The sequence below is a fragment of the Mesoplodon mirus genome (genome assembly GCF_964341445.2).
Source record: "Mesoplodon mirus genome assembly, chromosome: 1".
Taxonomy (NCBI): domain Eukaryota; kingdom Metazoa; phylum Chordata; class Mammalia; order Artiodactyla; family Ziphiidae; genus Mesoplodon; species Mesoplodon mirus.
The window spans coordinates 75236152-75257880 of NC_138976.1; the positions used below are offsets into that span (position 1 = coordinate 75236152).

Genomic DNA, 21729 nt, shown 5'->3' on the forward strand with positions numbered 1-21729 from the left:
CACTGTGTTCAACCTGGTTGTGTCAGGACACTTGGGAGTTCCTAAAAGTGTGCTTTCCAGAGCTCTGCCCTTTCCGTGTCCCCTCCTGACTGCAATCTTTAGCCCAAAGGAAAACGCCGGCAAAGGTGCCCTGTCTTTCAAGAACAAGTTAAAGATGTAAAAGCAACCTCATGATAAGCCACTGACAGACTAGGTAGAATGTAAAATACTGTCTCTCTCAAAAATTATCTGGGGAAATTCAACAGGCCTTTTATTGACACTAATTTTAAAATAACAACCATGTCTATGGAGGGAAAAAAAAACTTAAAAAGTGGTTTCATTTCGATTTGCACTTTTAGTTTCAAAGCTAATAACTAGTCATTTAATTTTGCAATGTCTGCCTTTGTCAAATATTACACTTGCACTTTACTCCCTCCTGTTAAATAAAAAGAAAATTCAGATATCACCACAAAATTAAACAGTGACTTTACCATGTCAATCAAGTCATAAACGTGTTTTAAAGTTTACATTTAGCTTGGGGAATAGTATAATGTAAATACCACACCTGATACCCTGTGGATTTTTTAAGGCTGCTTTTGGGGTTTTTTGACCAGCTAAGTCATCACTGTGTTCTCAGCTTTTCCACCTGCCATGTGGAAATGAGGACCCCCTTCTCTTCCCTACTTCACAGGCATTGTCTCCATGCCTCAGTGTCCTCATGTGCAAAATGCAGATAATACTATGATTACAAGACTTAAATGAGCTATCCCCACAATACGCACAGGGCATTGTCTTACACACTGTGTGAAGTACGTGTTTGTGAGAAAAGGAAAAGGAAAGGGAGGGAAGAAGAAACCACAGGATTTACCAGCAGAAGGAACACCAGGGAAGCAGTTCAAAGACCTGAGCTCCTACACTGGCTCCTCTTCCTCAACTCTAGAAACAGGCTCAGAGATGACACGGCATCCTGCCTGCAACTCCACCCAGGCTCTCTTAGCGAGAACAGTGATCAAGCTTCTCCTGACTTCTCATGCAGGGCTGTGTTATCAATCAAAAACCCATCATAGGGCTTCCCTGGTGGCGCAGTGGTTGGGAGTCCGCTTGCCGATGCAGGGGACACGGGTTCGTGCCCCGGTCCAGGAAGATCCCACATGCCACGGAGCGGCTGGGCCTGTGAGCCATGGCCGCTGAGCCTGCGCGTCCGGAGCCTGTGCTCCGCAACGAGAGAGGCCACAATGGTGAGAGGCCTGCGTACCGCAAAACAAACAAACAAACAAACAAAAAAACCTGTCATAGGCAAAGATTTAAGTCTTTAAAATTCGAGCTTTTCAAAGGGAAGATTCTACATGATATAAATCCAGGATACGTTGCTGCCTGGGGTTTGCACCCCACGTTTTTCCATGACCAATTTATTTCATCAAGTGCTTTATCAGAATGCCTAACTCTGGGCCAGGGAGGCACCAGCAGAAAGAATCCAGAGGCCAGTTTCTTATTCATACAAGAAACCATGAAACATCCCAGGAGTCCCCTGAGAACATGGTGTCATGCTAGGCACCTGGAAGACGACAGAGACGAATGAATGAGATCCCCGCCCTTCACGTGTGAGAACACACCCTGGTAATTCTTGCTGAAGTGCTGCAGTGAGTGAACTTCTTCCTTCCATGAGTGAGTCTGACATCCTTCAGGTAGGCCCTGGGAAGTGCCTGCTATTTCTAGACTGATGGTGGCCTTGTCAAAAGGCAGCATGTTACACAGAGGACATATTAGAGCCCCATCAGCTCTCTCTCTTTTCGTGGAGGGAGAAAAAAAGTTTGAAGACAGAAGCCTGTGTGTCCTCATCCAACGGCATTTCAGCTTGCCTTCTATACTATTCTTTAGGTATAAAGGGACGTGCTGGTGTCCTTATATATTCCTCTTCCCTGGTTGTTTCTCTTGAAACATATTGTATATGTGATATATTAAAAATAAGTCTTCAAAGCTGCCATTTCTCCATGTTTATTATATGCTTAAACTTAGTGTGCTTCATGTTCCTCACTCAGCAGACCATCATGTCTAGCCAATTTCAAGAATCACAATACACATATGGTTCATTTCAAGCAGGGTCCCTGTAGGGCTAAAAACACAGCCTCCTTGATGACTGTGATCACTTTCACTTGTACGGCCCAGTGCCAGGCACTTGGTGAAATCAAAAGATATATAAGACATGGTGATGGGTCTTCACGTGAGATTAAGGGAGTTGATAGCTGCTGCCATGCTTTCACATAATTTTTTTGTGAGCCATATATAAAAATAGATAAAGCTCTTATTACCTTTTTCAACCTTCCAGGTGAGGGATCTAAAGCTCTAAGAGATTAAACAAGTATCTTACAATCCAGCCCAGAGCTGGGGATCTGAGCCAGATCTTCCCTCCTGGGGGGTCCATTCCTTTGCAAGCATCGGCCTCCACAGTCACTGCCAATGAATGGTGCACTTACCTCTCTGTTCAAAGCTAAAGCTGAGAATAAAAAGGTCACATAGGGCTTCCCTGGTGGCTCAGTGGTTAAGAGTCCACCAGCCAATGCAGGGGACACGGGTTCGTGCCCCGGTCTGGGAAGATCCCACATGCTGCGGAGCGGCTGGGCCCATGAGCCATGGCCGCTGAGCCTGTGCGTCCGGAGACTGTGCTCCGCAATGGGAGAGGCCGCAACAGTGAGAGGCCCGTGTACCGCAAAAAAAAAAAAAAAAAAAAAAAAAAAGGTTTACCAGCCAAGTGCTCTTTTCTTTGAAATTCAGCAAAAGATAAGTCATTTCCTAAAGCGCCAAAGCTTGAACTCAACATTTTCTAACTGTTGCATAAAAAACCATTCACCTTTCTTTAAAAAGCAGGGAAAGCAAGGGGTCAATGTTCTTCTCTCCTACAGGCTTGCCATACAATTCAAAGCAGAACATACACAACAGAAGCAGCCCTCAGATTCCTTGGCCTGCTCTCCCGCCTGTCTGAGCAAGACTAAAACATTTCCAGAAGAGCTTTCTCCCTGACAAGAACTGCCTGAAACATCAACACAACCCTTGCAGAAAGGAATGGTGGAAGGAAGAAGATCACCCTGCCTCCCTTGTTGCATGTGTGATTTAAAGAGCTTGTTTACACCCAGGACGAGAGCTCATCCTCACAACACCTGTGTGGGCTCGACAGGGCCCAGCTCCTCCCACTTCTTTAACAAGTGAGAAGACTCAGGCTCCCAGAGAAGAGCCTGAAACCCTCAAGGCTACAGCTGCTCAGTCGTGGCTCCCATTCAGGTGCTGAGCACAGAGCTACCCCTTTCCTACCCCTGCCCCGCAGCTGCTCAGGACAGCTATCACATCACCTCACATTAAAGGCAGCTTTGGGGTCCTGGATCATGAGTGAGCAGACCTGAGGGTGCTTCCAACAGGCAGCATAACCTCACTGTTCTCACCTGCAAAACTGGGAGGTTCGACCTCATCATCTTTTGCTAAAATCCAACTCTAACGCCCAGCATTAAGCAAGTCCATTCCGTGGGTGAAAGCTCAACCACTTTGCATTTAGTCATGACAACCGTGGGGAAGGTAGCATATGCCATCAGTGAAATCAGGCACTTCTAGATTCATCAGCCTACAAAATTGCCAATGCTGAATGCATTCATAAAATCTTATTTGGGAACACAGAGGCCTCTACAAGCTGCCCAGACATCACAGAGGAACATGAGGGCTTCAACTCAGGGAGACCCTTCTGCTGACCTTGCCATCTGACCTCTGGGTAAAATGTAAACGCTCTGCACCTGGCCTCAGAGCTGCTCACATCCTACGTGTGTCAGATGACTAATGCGTAAACAGCTCGTGATAGGTAATAAGCATCCAAATGTGTGTTTCTGTCTCCTAAAAAAAGCAGAGTTTGGGGCTTCCCTGGTGGCACAGTGGCTAAGAGTCTGCCTGCCAATGCAGGGGACACGGGTTCGTGCCCCGGTCCGGGAGGATCCCACATGCCGCGGAGTGGCTGGGCCCGTGAGCCATGGCCGCTGAGCCTGCGCGTCCGGAGCCTGTGCTCCGCAACGGGAGAGGCCACAACAGTGAGAGGCCCGTGTACTGTAAAAAAAAAAAAAAAAGCAGAGTTTGAATGTAAAGGAAGGGTGAGTTTGCACAGGAGCCTGCCACTTATCTGAACTGGAAGCGGCCAAAGATCCAGAAGAAACAGGATGCACCATTTCTAACTTTCAAACTGAGATCACAAAACATTATAAATAGACAAAAAGACCTAAGCATGTTCACCTTTACCATTTTAAATCTAAACCTCTTTGCAAGTGTTGTCCAGCTACATATACTCCGAGAACTTATTCAAGAATTCACCTGTAGAGAAAATGCCTATTTACAGATATGAAATGCCACCTACCTGTAGACATGTGTGCATCTACTGACACAGAGGTGTTGCTGTGCAATCTGCCTCCTTATCCCAAGTTGAGGAAGCATCATTTCCAGAATGCTCCTACCACCACTTCCGGAAAAATCTGCAACTGTTACGATGACCTGGCCACACTCACACATAAACCAGCCTTCCACTTGGGCACTAGGTCAGTGTTTCTCAAACTATCTGCAAGGAAGGGCCTGTTTTGTTTAAATTTTTTTTCAGTTTCCAGTCCACCACAGTCTGATGCTTTTATAAAATACAATAAAAATGAATTACTAGAATCATAATCCAAAAAATGGAAAATAACAAGTGTTGGCTAGAGAAACTGGAACGCTCATACACTGTAGTGGAATGTAAAATGGTACAGCCACTGTGAGTAACAGTTTGGAGGCTCTTCAAAAAGTTAAACACAGAATTACCATATGATCCAGCAATTCCACTCCTAAGTATACCCCAGAAGAACTAAAAACAGGTATTGAAACAAAGACTAGTACATTAATGTTCATAGTAGTACAATTAACAATGTCAAAAGAGGGTGGAAGAACCCAAATGTCCATCAACTAATGAACAGATAAACAAAATGTATATCCACACATGCAACCGTATTAGGCTATAATAAGGCACGAAGTACTGATTACATGCTACAACTTGTATGAACCTTGAAAATATTATGCTAACTGAAAGAAGACAGTCCAAAAGGCCACATATTATATGATTCCATTTACACAAAACATCTACAATAGGCAAATCCATCGAAACAAGAGAGCAGATTAGTGGTTACCAGGGGCTGGTGGAAGGGAGAATGGAAAGTGACTGCTTCACGGGTATGGGGTTTCCTTGTGGGGTGATGGAAATGACTTGGAACTAGATAGAGGTGATGGCTGCCCAACACTGTGACCTACTAAAATGCCACTGAATTGTACACTTTAAAACAGTTAATGGTTAATTTTATGTCACGTGGGTTTTACTTCAATATAAAAATGAATTACTAGGAAAGTGAAAGACAAAAATTACAAGCCTCAATTTTTTTAATTGATTCAACATAGAATTGCTCTGTCAGATTGCTGTTTACTCTTAATCCCTTTGCTTACCTCCTCTTAGACCAGTAACAAAGCATGCACAGCCCCACTCTGGGGACCACTGCCCTACAAGGGGTGCCCTAGGGGATCCCACCCCACCTCGCTTACTCAGAGACATGCTATCGTCCTGACAATTATGTTCCCACACAATTATGTTCACACATCAGCTAATCTTTATAATAACCTGTTATAATAACCCCCTTCTTTAAAGAAGAGGAAAGGAGCTTCCTTGAACTCACCCCCTCCTCCAGGTACTGCTCCACTTCGTTACTCCCCTTACAGCAAGACCCCTTCAAGAGCTGTCTACACTCACTGCCCCAGTGCTTCTCTCCCACATGGAGAGAAGTCAGGGTATGGTCCCCACCTCCCCCTGACAAGGGCCACTCATCAAGCCGCTGATCATTTCCACCTTTCAACAGCCCATGGTCAACTCCAGTCCTCATCTCATCTGACCTATCAGCATTATTTGGCTCAGTTCATTGAAATGCTTTCTTTACTTGCCTTCCTTAGTTTTCTTCCTACCTCATGGGTAGGAGAAGGTACCTACCTGACTCTCCCCTGCTGGTCCTCCTCATCTACCAAACTTCTCAACATTAGAAGGCCTCAGTGCTCAATCCTTGGTCCTTTATTCTTCTCCGTGTATACTCACCTCTCCAGGTGATGACACCATATTAACTTCAAATGACATCTACACACTGAATGCTCAAGTTTCTATTTCCAGCAGGGAAATCGCCCCTCAACTTCAGACTCCGTACATCCAATTCCTACTTGACGATCCACCTGGATGGCTCACGTACATCTCACGCTTAACACATGCAAAATTAAACTCCCAATTCCTGCAAACCTGTTTTTCTCATGGTCTTCTTTACCTGAATAAGTGGAAACTCCATGTTTCTACTTGATCAGATCAAAAATGATGGAGTCATCCTTCACTCCTCCCTTTCCATCCCATCCCAAATTCATCACCAAATCTTTTTGGTTCTATCTTCCAAATGTTATCTAGAATTCAACCCTCTCACACTGTCATCACTCCCCCCACCCCGACTAAGCCACTGCCATCTTTTGCAAGCATTATGGCCACAGCCTCCTAACTGGTCTCCCTGCCTCCGCCTTGCACCCCTACAGTCTATTCCTAAACAGCAGCCAGAGTGATCTTTAAAAACCACAAGCAGACATGTCACCCCTTTGCTGGAAACCCTCCAGTGGCTTCCCACCTACTTGAGATAAGAGCCAAAGTGCTTGCAGTGGCTCACAAAGTCTTACACAACCAGGCCCCATCATCTCTGATCTATGTCCTAACACTTTTCAAGACATAAAAAAAAAGTGAGAGAATGGCTCCTAGCCTTTTTACAAAGAAAAACATTAAACAGTAGCAACACAGCAAAAGGAAAACTTTCCCTGTAATCCTTTTTCCCTCTACATTCTATTTTCATGTTGCAATCTTCAGCAAAACCAGAGGAAAACCTTGAACTTGGACTCATTTCTTTGGATGGTAAAGAACGGTTTATCTTTAAAGAAACTGAAGAAAAATGAATTTAATAGACAAATTTGTACTTAAATAAGACTTTAACAAAAACATTAAACCTACTGAAAAAACTGTTTTTCAACTTACTTACAAATCCCCACCTAAAATAACTGATATACTATTTACAAATTGTAACTTATTTATTAATGCAACCAACCAAAGGACCTCAACTCAAACTTGATAGAACTGATAAATGTAACTGGTTATCAGCCAGCCTCTACCACCTTCTCACAAATGACTATACTTATGCCCCCCTCCCCCTCCCCGCATCCTGCCACTAGCCTCAGCCCCATTTACCAGAGGGTCTAAATGGCCCCCACTTGTGTCGATATTGATAATAAAAATGAGGATCCAATGCCCCAGGAGATGATCCTGAGGTGTTCCTATTGACCCCCAACTTTCTCTTTCCCCATCCCTTCCCACCTGCTCTGTAAAAATGTCATGCAATGTAGGAGCCCAAGACACCATATATTTGGAAGCCGTAAAGCCGCATTTCTTTAAAAAATAAGCTAAGGTTTGGATTTCCTATTAATCCATATTCTCCTTCTCCATGGCAATTCCAAAGTAGATATTACTGAGATTCCACTATATTTCTTCCCAGCTCACTCCCTCATGTCTGAAGTGAGTTAGAGAAGTATCAGAAGGTTGAGCCTGAGGTCTCCTCACACCACACTTTCAAACACACTCTTTCAAACGTACATATCACCTGAACAGTTTTAGGAAATCCTAGGTGTTATTCACCCAGTCTCTCACCATGGACACTGGGGCAGCTGGTCTTTTTTTCTCCTGGACTGTAACCTCTCTCCTTCTGAGCCTTTTCCTTTTCTGCCATAAATTCAAATGCCTATTGCTCCTCTCCAAACTCCTTCCTGTCTGCTCTAGTAAATTTCCTCTTATCTTTTTGTGGTACTGCCTTGCTCTGAATTTACACCTCTGTCTCAAGAATGCCAATGCTTCTAAAAATATTCCACTATTCCTAGAGCAAGGAGCTCAGGCAATTTCTTCCTGAAAGTAAGTTTCAGTCCTAATTTTCTGTATGAGCAAATGTCTTTTTAACTGCTCCATCCCTAAACTCTGGCTCCATGGGACGATGAGTTAGGATTGTGACCTTTCGGGATCGTTTTCTTATAGATCAAGCTTACTTAAAAATCATACCTGACTCATTTATTCCTTTGTTCATTCACTCCTTCATTCATTCACTCAGCTGATGAAAAACAAATAGGCATCATAGCAGCTAAAAAGGTACATAAAATGTGTTCTCTGTCCTTAAGGAGCTTATAATTCACATAAATATATAGAATCAAAGGCAGTATGAAAGAAGGACCACATGGGCAAACATTATACGGTATGAATATTTACATAAAGAATTGTGTTTGTCCACTCCTGACAAAAAGTGATTATTAATGGGTCAAAGTGCAATCAATAATGTGTACTTCAGTCTCTCTATAGTTCAAACTGGTCAGGTTCCCTCGACCTATGTATTCCATATTAACAAAATCCTTTGTTTTATTTTAGTATGGTAAATAAAGCTTTTTTAGACTTCACTGTTCTGAATTTGGAAATCAAAGCATGGTTCTGATTCTCACTCTCTAAGCACTTGTTTCACCAGGAAGCCAGTTCTTTATAGAGAATCACGTTATTGAGAAAACCAGCTTCTTTTGTCTAGTAGAGTCAGTTCTAGTAGTCGATTTCTCTACCAACTCACTCACTATTGCCCTGATTTCTACTTACTGCCTCAACTGTGTATGCTTCTCACTTTCCTAGATCAAAAGATGATGCTTAAATACAAAGAACTTAAAAACAGGGCCTGGAAACACAGCAGCCATAAAAGACCAGCCTATCATCACAGTGTAAACATTAGGGAGAAAGTTAAAATTGAAGTTGGGGAATTGTGTATTTCAAAGTGCTCTGGTTCATTAAACAGTCATTTTTTATTTTAAAGCCATTATATCAGAGTTATTTGCATTGCTACTGCATAAACTCTGAGATCTATTATATTCAAAAATGTTTTATTATGTTATTTCCTCCCACAAAAGACGAATACACCTTCAATTTTAAATTGGAAAAGTTTTGGAAAACGATTCTTCGATATACAGAGATTCATTTCACCAAAAATATCAGGACTTGAACCACATTTAAAGGGCCCCTGATATTACATGTTGATCCTCCAGAAAATACATTTTTGGCTTCTGATGGTAGTCTCTATCTTATTCTTATCACTCCGGGTGTTCAGAAAAGAGAAACATGATATTAAGAATCTAGCAAAGCAAAATCATTCCATAACTGAATACTTTAAAGGATACTATACAACCTTTCCAACAGCTGCTATTTGGTAAGCTATTAGAGAGGACCAGAGACCCAGTGCTGGGCAGGTAGCCTCTCTCCACTTCAAACCCAGGCTGTGTAACCAGGTACCTACCACTCGCTTTGGTTTCCGAGTAAGAGAGGCCGTCCTCAGAGGTGAAGATCTGGGACATGCTCTGGCCCAGGTAGGAGGGAGGCGGGTAGTAAGAATGCATCCTGTACTGGGAACTCACTGCGTGGCAGCTCTCCGAGTTTTTCATCTGCTTAAGAAAAAAGAAGGAATATATTGAAACCGAAGTTGCCTATTATAAGAATTACCTAATTCTTTAAATTAAGGGAATAGCTTATTAAAGTTGGAAGTATCCTCACCCATGAATATGCCCCTCCAGTGCACAGACCCTAGAAATACTAGAACTGTGCAGCCTGAGGTGCCTTTTCGATGCTGGAGGCTCCTCTAAAGTACCCCTCTAATTCCATCTGGTCGCAGGATGCTTGACTAGTAAGCACAAAAGAGAACAGGGCAGTAAAGACCAGAGAGCGCTGCTTAGGAGCCAACACAATCCCCTGTAACACTGACCAGCACATTTGACCAGGAGCAAGTTATTTAACTTCCTCACGTTTCCTCCTGGGTAAAACGAGCATCTTACCTTGGCTACCTTACAGTGTTCACATCAAGAGAATATTTAAAAAAAAAACACACAAGCCTTGTGTGAGGGTCAGCTGTTGTCGTCAGCACGAGGCCGTGTCTGTCACTCAGAGCCCATTCCCACCCCCTCCTATGCTTTTCCCTGTAGCAAGGAACGGAAGTCTGGGATCTGCTTCTTCCAGATGCTCCTGTCACCAGGCTTCTGGAGGTGATTTGGATTCTGCTAATAGGACATAAAATGAGATCTGGTAGGCAGAAGGGAGGCACATGCTGCTTCTCCAACAGTAGTGGCAGCTGACACTTGGCAGTCATGCCTTTTTCTGGCAATCAGACCCTGCCTTTGGGACCATCAGGCAGCTTTTAGGTAAGGAGCAGTTCCCGTAGCTTCCTGACCTCTCATTCAAAGCTAAGGAGATGGAAACTCCAGGCTTAAAAGGGGTCCCCACTCTTGCTTTCCTGGCTCTTCCTGGCCACTTCCATGAACATTAGAATTGTTCTGAATCCTGCACGGACCCTGGTACGACAGTGAGCACTGAACACATGATCAGATAGATCTTCACAGCAAGAACAGCTCAACTAACAGCTAGACTTCAAGTACGTATACTGCCTTTAAAAAACTAAATTCAGGTGGTATTAACTTTATTTTAAAAGTCAACATAAGGGAATGTTCAAGGATAAACCAATTCTGTTTAAGAATTAAGGCATAATTTCAAAATCACGTTTTTCAATCAAATCTTTAGAATACTACTTGATAAAGAAAATAGTAGTAACTTGACAGAGCCTGGCAGGATAAAAGTAGGTACTGGGCTTCCTCAAGATTTACTATGAACATCTAAATTCTGGACAATTTCCCAAGTGATATAGGCCTAAGTAATATGGCTTTGCTTGGTGGAAAGGCCTAACTCCCTGATTTCTCTGTGCTAATCTGAGAAGCTCAAGGGATTCATTTTTGACCCTCCCAACTGCTCCCCAGCGCAGATGTCTGTTCTAATGGGTGGATTATTTCTTCTTGCAGAAGCAAAGAAGACTCCATTCCACTTGATTATTTCCTTACAAGTTAAGTTTATCTGGCAAGTTCCCTTTATCCTTTCTAGTTTGTTTTTCTGATGCATATAAAGTGCTATCTCTTCTAACTCAATCACCCCACTTTCATTTTCTACCATTATATAAATCTTTACTAAATAAGAGGGCAGGCAAGCTGTACTTGGAAATAGCCAAAGGGGAAAAACCGTCTGCCTTTAATGAGTGAGCCCAAGTCAGAAGCCATTAAGGAGCCGTGAAATCATTTAAAGTGAGGATCAATGGTCAGTTTACTGCACAGACCCAGTTATCAATTAGCCCAGTGCTTCTGAGGGCTCTCTTAATGTGTATTCAAATAGCCAGGGGATCCTGTTAAAAAGTAGACTCTGATTCAGCAAGTCTGGGGTGGGGACCTCACAGTGTGACATGCTCTCAATCAGCATCTCAATCAGGAGATGCTGATTCTGCTCAAGGGACTAGAATAAATTATCCTTTCTCTCATACTTGGAGCCTTTAAGGGCCATGACCAAAGGAGGACCTTCTAAAAAAACTCTTTTGAACAACTGTTTTACAACCATCAACTTTCCACCGGAACTGAGGGAAGGTGGAAATGATGTAAAAAACATTAAAATTTTTTTCATTTTTTTTCTTTCTATATATGAGATTCCCCAGAACTAAAGGATTTCCTTCAGGGGTCTGCTGCCATCTAACATGGTTGCAGCAGGACTAACAAACTCAGACACACTTTGCATTCAAGAGCCATTTCTGCCTCTATAGACCTCTGTCAAGTCAATCACACAGTCTAAGTAATGAACGCTGAACTAGGGGCTAAGTGTCGACTTTTAAGTACAAAGCACCGTGATGTAACCCAAGGGGCCTCCCCGCTCTGGGTGGTGAGTTGGGCCCTTCTCCTTTCAGCTTGACAGTATCTTCCAGTCAGTTCTTCAGGAAAAATGCTTTTACGTTTTTCCCACGTACAAGAAAACTGACAGGATTGACCCTGCAAGGCTCTGCAAAATACTGGATTTTTTTCTTTTACTATGAATTTTATGTAAAACCTCTTTTTAAAAGTTTTCACTGTGAGTCTAGAGTAGGAATTGGCAAACATGTTTTGGTAAATGGCCAAAGAATAATTTTCTTAGGCTTTACAAGCTGCAGGGTCTCTAGACAAATCAGTAAATGAATGGACATGGCTATGTTCCAATAAAACTTTATTTATAAAAATGCACCCTGCTCCTCAACCTTCACTCTCACTAGAATACGGGGAGGTGGGGACCCAGCACTGATGCCTGGGCTCCACCCCTAGAGCATCAGACTTCACTGCTCTGGGATGTGGCCTGGGCCCTGGGTTTTGTCAAAGCTCCCCAGGTAATTCCAGTGTGACACCAAGATTAAGAACTAGTGTTCTAGGATTACCTACATATTTTCCATACCCGGAGAAGTATGAAATCCCCAGTATCAACTAAAAAAATGCAAAAGGTTAAGTCTGAGAAACAGACTGGTCAACTGCTGCCAATCCCAATATGTACAATATAATATTTAAAAAGAGATTCAGATAAACTGTAGAGTTCTTTTTTGTCTTTCAACTTAAGCTTACCGGAAAATAAACACAATTTCAAATCTATGTATATGTTTGTTTTTCCTTAATTCCTTTTCTGTTTTCAGAAAGCATCAAATAACAAGGATTATTTGGAAATAGATATTGAGTTAACTGAACTCAGACTTTCGATTTCTCTAATGAATTCTTAGATGAATGAGCTATAAAAGACCTCCAGCAAAAGAAAAAGATACAAAGGGTCAGACTCCACCTGAGATTATTAAAATGTGAATTTAATGAGGCCCCCAATCGCTTCACCAGCTCCCAACTGGAAGAATAATCTACAAATAACCATCCGCACAACAACTTGGAAATAAGAAAGAAGGCCGGTTTGATGAATTTCAAAGTGCACATGTAAACCTCTGAAACATGAAGTTAAAACTGAATCGTGGGCTTCCCTGGTGGCGCAGTGGTTGAGAGTCTGCCTGCCGATGCAGGGGACACGGGTTCATGCCCCGGTCCGGGAAGATCCCACGTGCCGCGGAGCGGCTGGGCCCGTGAGCCATGGCCACTGAGCCTGCGCGTCCGGAGCCTGTGCTCCGCAATGGGAGAGGCCACAACAGTGAGAGGCCCGCGTACCGCAAAAAAACACACAAAAAACTGAATAGTGATTCACCCAGAAAGTCCAGAAAGAGGCGTGGAAAAATGCGATTTAAAACTCTAGATAACTTCTTACTCCCTTCTAACTTAAAAAAAAAATCACAGCCTGCGACTTTGGGCTGAGACAAAAACGGGTAAATAAGGAAACCTTTGAAATATCCTGTTGTATGATATTTTAAACCAGTAGTACTCAGCTTGGGGTAATTTGTCCCCTGGGGACATTTAGCAAGGTCTGGAGACACTTTTAATTGTCACAACTAGGTGTGTGGGGGGGATGCTACTGGCATCTGGTGAACAGAGACCAGGGACGCTGCTAAGCATCCTCCAATGCACAGGGCAGCCCCACACAGAATTGTCCAGCCCAACATTCTGATGGCGCCAAGCTTGAGAAAACCTGCTTTAAACTAACCGAATACTAACTACCCCCTTGTGCTCAGCTCCTCACCTCCAGCTAAAACAGCAAAGCTCTACTGAAGGATAAAAGGTGCTCACAAATGGAAGGAACTGTTCAGTTCTGCTGAAGGGATATAACTTCTCTTTCCTTTATGCAATACTGCCTTGCTTCTTCTCAAGATTTTATTTTTTATTCCTTTAAATTAAACAAACCAAGTAAAACCTAAAAGCCCAGGATTCCAGTGCATTACGGTTACTATTATTATTAGCATGTGGTAGCTGGCAAGCAAGAGACATGTTTTATACCTTATTACCCACCCCAAGTCTCTGAACCAGAGTATGACCTACGGATGGGAACTGGGCTGGCGGAGAACGTGCGCGGTGTCAGTATTAACCCTGGAGGAAAACCTAAGAGCTTTGGGTTTTGTTTTTTTTTCTTTTTTTTGCGGTACGCGGGCCTCTCACCGCTGTGGCCTCTCCCGTTGCGGAGCACAGGCTCCGGACGCGCAGGCTCAGCGGCCATGGCTCACGGGCCCAGCCGCTCCGCGGCATGTGGGATCTTCCCGGACCGGGGCACGAACCCGTGTCCCCTGCATCAGCAGGCGGACTCTCAACCACTGCGCCACCAGGGAAGCCCGAGCTTTGGGTTTTATTTTATTAAACTGTTGAGAACATACAGCGTAATGAATCTGAACCACAGGTTTCCTTCTTATATACCACAGTCACCCTTTTTTATAATAACGATAAAATCCCAACAGAATGTAAAAATGTTAGACCCCACTTCCTTTAAAGAAAAATTCCCAAACACTACTCACTGGTGGTCTATTAACACTTCAGATAGGAAGAGTCTGGTCTCACACTGAACCGAACACTCCATCCGGGGAACAGCTAAAAGAGATTCCTGAAAACCAAGTCCTGGTCTCAAGTGGGGCTCAGCTGCACAGAATTAAGAGTCGGCAAAGAAAGGGGATGGTCTTCATAAGAAGAGTGACTGTATAGGCTAAAATTCCTAATTGCAAAGTCTGATATTTAAACAAACAGCGTGAAGATCCCGCTGGCACTGACATGTGACTTACAGGCTTTTAATTGCAAAAGCCACATGTGGGATAAACCTTTGGTTTTAAGAACAGAAACCTTTTTATAAAACAAAGCAGGGCTCTTCGCATGCTGTGGAATTCTAGGTCTTCTGGTGAGCTTAAGAGTGGAGGTTAGGGCTGACTTTTTTAAACTCCTTATTAAAGAATTTCTTTAGTTTTAAAAGAAGTTTCTTTTCAAACTATTTGAATGGAATGCCTGTTCTCAAGCTCACCTGATCGCACACTGAGAATGCTCCTAGTCCACGGACCTTAGACCTGGGCAAGGTGCTTTCCCTGAAAGGCAAGTGCCCATCCCCCTCCTTAAATAGGCACATTCATCCTCTGGGATTCCACACATCGCAGCTGGAAGGAGTTATTTTTAATGATTGCTGTTATACACACGTTTCAGAGATTACTGAAACATCAGCAGATCCAATGCTGAGCCATGTGCCACAAGCAGGTTCCCTACAGCTACAATCCATCCCTCCCTTCTTCCTTCCCTGTCCCTCTGTTCCCCTGGAGGTTATTTTCTCTCCCCTAACTTCGTTAGGAGTTAGCTTCCTCCGCTGGGCCCACCTTACTTTCTCTTAGGTGCTATATTATGGAATGCCTTCCACTCCCTTCCCTAGAGCCAGGAAGAGAAAAGCAAACAGAGGGAGACTCGCCTGTGAGGACTCAGGCCCTTGGAAGGGATTCCTGAAGAGCCAAGGGGACTCCTTCAATGGGGGAAAGAACTGTGTTTGAGGGTCAGCACTTAGATGCTGGAGAACATAGGAGCTGTTTGTCCAGAAATGCAAGAGGTGCTCTTCCTCCTCAGAGAGGAGGTGGGAGGGGGAAAAAGGAGACAGAAAGAAGATGTGCATGCAGTATGGCAGAGAGGACAAACAATTTAAGAAATGATACACCTAAGATGTTTAAAATTGTAAGCCCCACGTTTCCCAGAGCTTCAGAGCCTGTGACACAAGTGAAAGCAAAACAAAACTTGTGTGGGTGAGCTTTTCAAAAAGGATAGAAGAAAAGCAGCTCAATTCCAGGCTGGACTAATACCAGAGTAGATTTTTAAAACATAAAATACACCGTAAGATGAACCATGGGAAAAAACATAGACCCTGGAGAAGGCATAATATAGGAATTCACATCACTTTATAAACTTTAAAATATGGAAATGGCATATGATACCAGGATTGCACTTGCATTTATTAGTGGCCCATTTCACTTGTCCTTAGTAAAAAAACAATTAAGATGCAAATAGGGACTTCCCTGGTGGTCCAGTGGTTAAGAATTTGCCTTCCAGGACAGAGGATGCAGGTTCCATCCCTGGTCAGGGAACTAAGATCCTACATGCCACTGGGCAACCAAGCCCGCGCACCTCAACTACTGAGCCCATGCACCTCAACTAGAGAGTCCGTGTGCCACAAACTACAGAGCCCATGCACTCTGGAGCCCATGCGCCACAACTAAGACCCAACACAGCCAAAAACAAATAAATAAAATGTTAAAAAAAAAAAAAAAGATGCGAGGGCTTCTCTGGTGGCGCAGTGGTTGAGAGTCCGCCTGCCGACGCAGGGGACACGGGCTCGTGCCCCGGTCCGGGAAGATCCCACATGCCGCGGAGCGGCTGGGCCCGTGAGCCATGGCCGCTGAGCCTGCGCGTCTGGAGCCTGTGCTCCGCAACGGGAGAGGCCACAACAGTGAGAGGCCCACGTACCGCAAAAAAAAAAAAAAAAAAAAAAGATGCGAATAGCCCCACATTTTAAAAAACCCAAACTAACTTCCTAAAACTTCTGTCACTTGGTTGTTCTCACAATCGGCATCACTGGCACAGACAGAAGAGCTTACTCCTCTAGCCAGTGTTTTACAATACGCAGCACTGTGACCCTTTAGTGGGCCCCAAAGTAATTCAGCGGCTGCAATCAGCAAATATATATATCTTTAAGAACAGTATGGACATGAAACTGAAGAGAGTTAAACAGAAATATGAGAATTCACTGCATACAATATGGTAAGAGCTGTTTTATGAAACTTTAATTTTGTGTTTATGTGTAGGTATAAAATATACTGGATCACAATGTAAAATATTTCTTATTGTGGGTCTTGGTCTAAAATGTCTAAAAGACATTGGTCTAAGAATCAGGTGAAGGGAAGTAAGGACCTTCAAAAATAGGTACACAGTAAGAAAAAGCCAAACTCTGAAAATGGTTCCTTTTCCTGGAACCTGGGAGGGTTTTATGCATTTTCGGGGTTCACAAAAGAGAGGGGGGCAGTTCATGTGGAAAGAGCCTCTGGGACTAGCCCAGTGCCTTCCTTATTTTTCCCAAACCACAAACTTACACAGGATTTTCTAGCTCCTAGGTTAGAAACTTCTATTTGTCTCATTCACAAATCTGAAACCAAACCCAACTGTGTGACTGACTTCCCAACTGAAGTCACACAGAGCCAGGCAGAAATGCAAGCATCGTTCACGTAAAAGCCAACAGGAAACAGCTTCGGTGAAAAGAGCTGGTTTGTATTTTTAAAATTGGGTTAATAACTATCAAGACATAGTACTCTCCACTCTAGCGCGCAAGTCTCTAACAGCATGACATTACACCTCTGCAGAAAGGTGAAGGGAGCTTTGGGAATGGTGACTTTTTTTTTTTTTTTTTTTTTGCTGTACGCGGGCCTCTCACTGTTGCGGCCTCTCCCATTGCGGAGCACAGCCTCCGGACGTGCAGGCTCAGCGGCCATGGCTCACGGGCCCAGCCGCTCCGCAGCACGTGGGATCTTCCCGGACCGGGGCACGACCCGTGTCCCCTGCATCAGCACACGGACTCTCAACCACTGCGCCACCAGGGAAGCCCGGGAATGGTGACATTCTTAATGTAACTTTCCAGAGAAAATGTACCTTGCACATCTCACATCTAAGGGGGGTGGGGAGGCGGGAGGTGGACAGGAAACTGTAGATACTTGAGTCCTCATAATGTAATCATCATGAACATAGGAAAAACCTGCTCCAAGACATCAAAACCCCTGGTTCAGCTCACAAGGGATTAGGCAGAGAAGGCAGGATGCAAGGCAAGTCAGCCTCAGAAGCTTCTCTCTACTAAACCAGGCCACCTTTCCCATTTTAAATTAAGGCACCTGCCTATTATAAAGACCTAGTCATTGCTTTTGGATTTTAACAACTCCTCACGTTTTCACTGTTCCAAGATCAAATTGGGGGTCTGAAAATGAGAAGAAAAGATGCCTGCAACCACACATTCAGGAACTTTGATTTTAGAACCAGAAGTATCAGAGGCATCCACTTTTGTTCCCATCTTGATGGACAAATTTAATTAACCTTTGCTACTCTGTTCCAACCTACTGTTTTAGACAAAACTAGTGACCCACAAACAATATGTTACCATCAGAATCTCAATGGCGGAGACACCAAGAGATATAGCCCTATCAGCAGTATCAGGAAATAAGCCACTTGGATTAGCCGCTCGAAGAAATATGGATTATATTCATGTCACACATGAGCTGCCAGAAACATTAGGATACTTTTAGCATAAATCAGCAGTGTGAAGGGTATCTTATGAGTACTGAACATGACAGACAGCTTGGAGGGCAAGGTGAGCCTGTCTGGGGCCACCTTCTAAGTGTAAGCACATGCGCACATGTACTTTACCCAAACTGGCATCAAAAACTGGAATGCAGGCTGGTGACCGTTGACGGGCACATCACACTCAATTCACGGTGTGTTAGCATGGAAAGGTGCTTCCCACTCCAAAACCATGATGGAGAGCCCACCTCAAAGTAACCAAACGGGGGCTTCCCTGGTGGCACAGTGGTTGAGAGTCCGCCTGCCGATGCAGGGGATACAGGTTCGTGCCCCGGTCCGGGAAGATCCCACATGCCATGGAGCGGCTGGGCCCGTGAGCCATGGCCGCTGAGCCTGCGCGTCCGGAGCCTGTGCTCCGCAATGGGAGAGGCCACAATAGTGAGAGGCCCGTGTACCGCAAAAAGAAAAAAAGTAACCAAATGACACAAGAATGACCAAAAATCTGTTGCCTGGGTGTGTGACTTAAATGTGGTTAATACTATCAAGACTAGGACTCTCCTCCTATCTAATATGTCAAGTCTCTGAAAACATTTTGTAAGATGTCATATCTTACAATATCTTATATCATAAGATGTAAGAAAACATTATGTAACACCTCTCAGGGCTTCATACCAGGAAAACCAAGAAATGTGTGCTGCCCCATGAGGAGGGCAGAGAGACGGGGGCAAACGTGCCCCCTCTGTAGTCAGCCAGGCAAACCTGGGTTCCAGCTCCAGCCCCCCACTTGCCAGCCTGTGATATGGCAGGTTACTTCACCTCCCTGAGCCTCAGTTTCCTCACCCGCAGAAGTGGATACCAATCCCCGACACGGCCGTGTTTCAGGGCTGAGCGGAGTAGCAGGTAGGAAGGGTCCAGCACCAGGCTGTCCAGTAACTGTCCTGTCGCACCTCTCCCTCCCCTATGGGTCTCCCGCTGTGTGGGCCTCAGTGCAGGGCGGTGGTCACACCCAAGGACCCCTCTTTTGGGTTTGTTACCACATGGCTCTGAGCCCTTTTACAGGTATGTCAGGGACCTAGTCATAGAGAGGGAGACAGAAACATCTGTCCATTATATACTTCAAAAATTATTTTAAGTATATAAATGTTTGATATTTGAAAGAAAAATCCATTGTCTGAATTGTTTCTACTTTTCACATTTAAATAAGTTGAAAAAGCAAGTCAAGAAACTACACTGACACCATCAACCAGAGACAGACAGAGACAGAGACAGAGAAAACGCTCCTTCCCCTTTTTGGTTGCATACCACTACCCAATACATAGAAATTTTATGTCTGCCCTCCTTCTCTCAGTATTGGCTAAGAACTGCCAAAAGGAGTGTTTGTGAAAAGGAATGAAAAATGAAACGAGGAAATCATCCCCTTTTCCCTGTTCTTCAATCTTCTTACCAACTCCCCCCACCAGGAGGCTGTACATCTCAAGGAGATGCCCTCGGGATCAGGGGTCTCCCAAGAAGAGGCGCTGACAGTAACCTGTCCTGGGTGCAGGCCGTAAGGGAGTAGAGAACTTTCTAAGCTCATAAACCTCACGAAGTCAACCTGCTTCTAATTATCACCAGGCAGCGGCAGTGCTAAACGACAGTAATGGTAAAATACTTGTCCTCACCCCGCCTCGCCTCGTCCCTGGGCACAGCACTGCACAGGGCTCACCTTCCACAAGCACCACAGCTCCCTGGGAGCCTCCAGACTCTGACCACAGGAGCGAGCAGAGAATTACACGTGTTCCTTCTCTCACCCACCCACTGTGAGCTGGCACTGGAGGGGACAGTCTAGCACAGGGCTAGGCACGGAGCTGGCACTCGAGGTATGAATGATAAATACGGGAAGGGGTTTCTTATGCACACTCTGTAATATGGACATTCTTCATAACCCTACTCTGTTTGTTCTTCTACTACCATATTCCTAATATATCTCCAAATATAGGGCAAATCAGCCTCTATTATGCATTCCCTTGATTTTGGTCTTTATCCAACTAATGAGGGCCACTTACCAGGCCACACAAATATGGACTCGCAAGAAATCTGAGACTCACTCATGCACACACATAAGCATTCTGAAAAGCAACTGATTTTATATCATATTCACATCTACTTAGGAAAAAAAGTAAACTAAAAAGGCAAATGGAAATAGATAAGATTTTGGCCAGCAGCCTAACTAAATCAAATCTGAAAGCTTTTAAAAACTGTGACCTAATTATCTAATTTTCAAGCAGATTACAGAATCCCCAAAGGACTGTATCATTTACTAACCTGATGCTACTGTGTCAGAGATCGGATTGTGTAACGACCTCACAAGAGACTGATAATGTCTTTCCTTCTGCCTTCAGCTGCATCATGGAGTAGTCCCTGGAGTAGACCAGCCCTTTCCAGGGTTTCCCAACTCAGTCCAGATTAAACCGAACTCATGTAAGAATAGAAATGACCCTGCAGGACGGCCCAGGAATCACTGGAGTCTCCCAAAGGGTGCTAAGACCCGAGGTTACCCTCCATCTGGATTTCCTGGGATGCTACTGGACTGCTTCAGTTGGGCTGAGAATCCCTTAGGAGGGCCAGGGCCCAACCCCTCCCCGAGATCCTCTCTGAGTCAGAGCTGCCTCTGCCAGTGCCCAGGTTTCCAGAGGCCAGTTCCATTTTCTTCTGTAATCCACATTTTAACCAAAATGCTCTGCAAAAATGACTCTTGTGTGCACTGCTGTAGTGAAGGAGCATTCCTCAGCCCCACCTCTCACCATCTGTGTTCAGCTTCTAAAATACCCACCACCTCCCTTAGTTTTGGTTCCAGACCAAGAGTCACCAAGAATATTGTTATCGCTGGCACCAGTTCTTGCAAACAACAGCCCTCTTGCAGGATCAAAGCATGCAAATCGTTCAACTTTCATAATCTGTGCAAGAAAACAACCATTCCTTCCAGGAAAGGTGTAATAAAAACCAGATGATGCCTGTGGTGCCCATGGCTGGTACTCATCTAGAATGTGACAAAATAGCAATTCCTCTGTGACAGTGCGTGTCAACAAGGAGGTCGTTTAGAAACGGAAAGAGAGGACTGCATTCCTGTGCTGCAAAGCTCCGGGGGCTTCCCAGGATGCCCAGGCCCACTGCTGCCCCACCGGTGCCTGGCCAACAAAGCTTGTCTCCTGCAGGTGTAGGAATATGATGTAAAGGCCCAAGAGAACTGGGTTTATTATTTCTTCTTAAATGAGAAGAACCTAATGAGGAATTATGTTCCAGAAGAGAAGATTGCAGATGTGGCTAAGACTTGACAGGCGATTTAAGGGAAAGTTTATAGTAGAGGCAATGCCACCCCAAACTTTGGAAAGCCTGACACCTTCACTTCACTGGCTTTAAACTTCCTGTGGTCTGTAATGACTTTTACATTTAAATGGAAGATTCTCCAAGACTGGTCTTTTGAGCTGGGAAGCCCAATCCCTGGGTCCTCACTGTCCCAGAAAGCAGGACCTACTTGGGGTACATGTGAGGGAGCCCCACAAAATGCTGAACTAGCATAAAGGCGTTAACAGGGCTGAGATTAAAAGA

The 21729-nt window shown here is 44.4% G+C and overlaps 1 protein-coding gene across 1 annotated transcript in view; it reads right to left on the bottom strand.

Moving 5' to 3' along the window:
- Positions 1-21729, bottom strand: part of DMRT1 (doublesex and mab-3 related transcription factor 1) — a gene marked incomplete at both ends in the record, with an annotated part of 100870 nt that overhangs the window by 31045 nt on the left and 48096 nt on the right. Inside the window, one exon of the mRNA XM_082625963.1 lies at positions 9402-9549. Coding sequence (XP_082482089.1) covers positions 9402-9549 — 148 coding nt within the window. The remainder of the gene's footprint in view (positions 1-9401; positions 9550-21729) is intronic.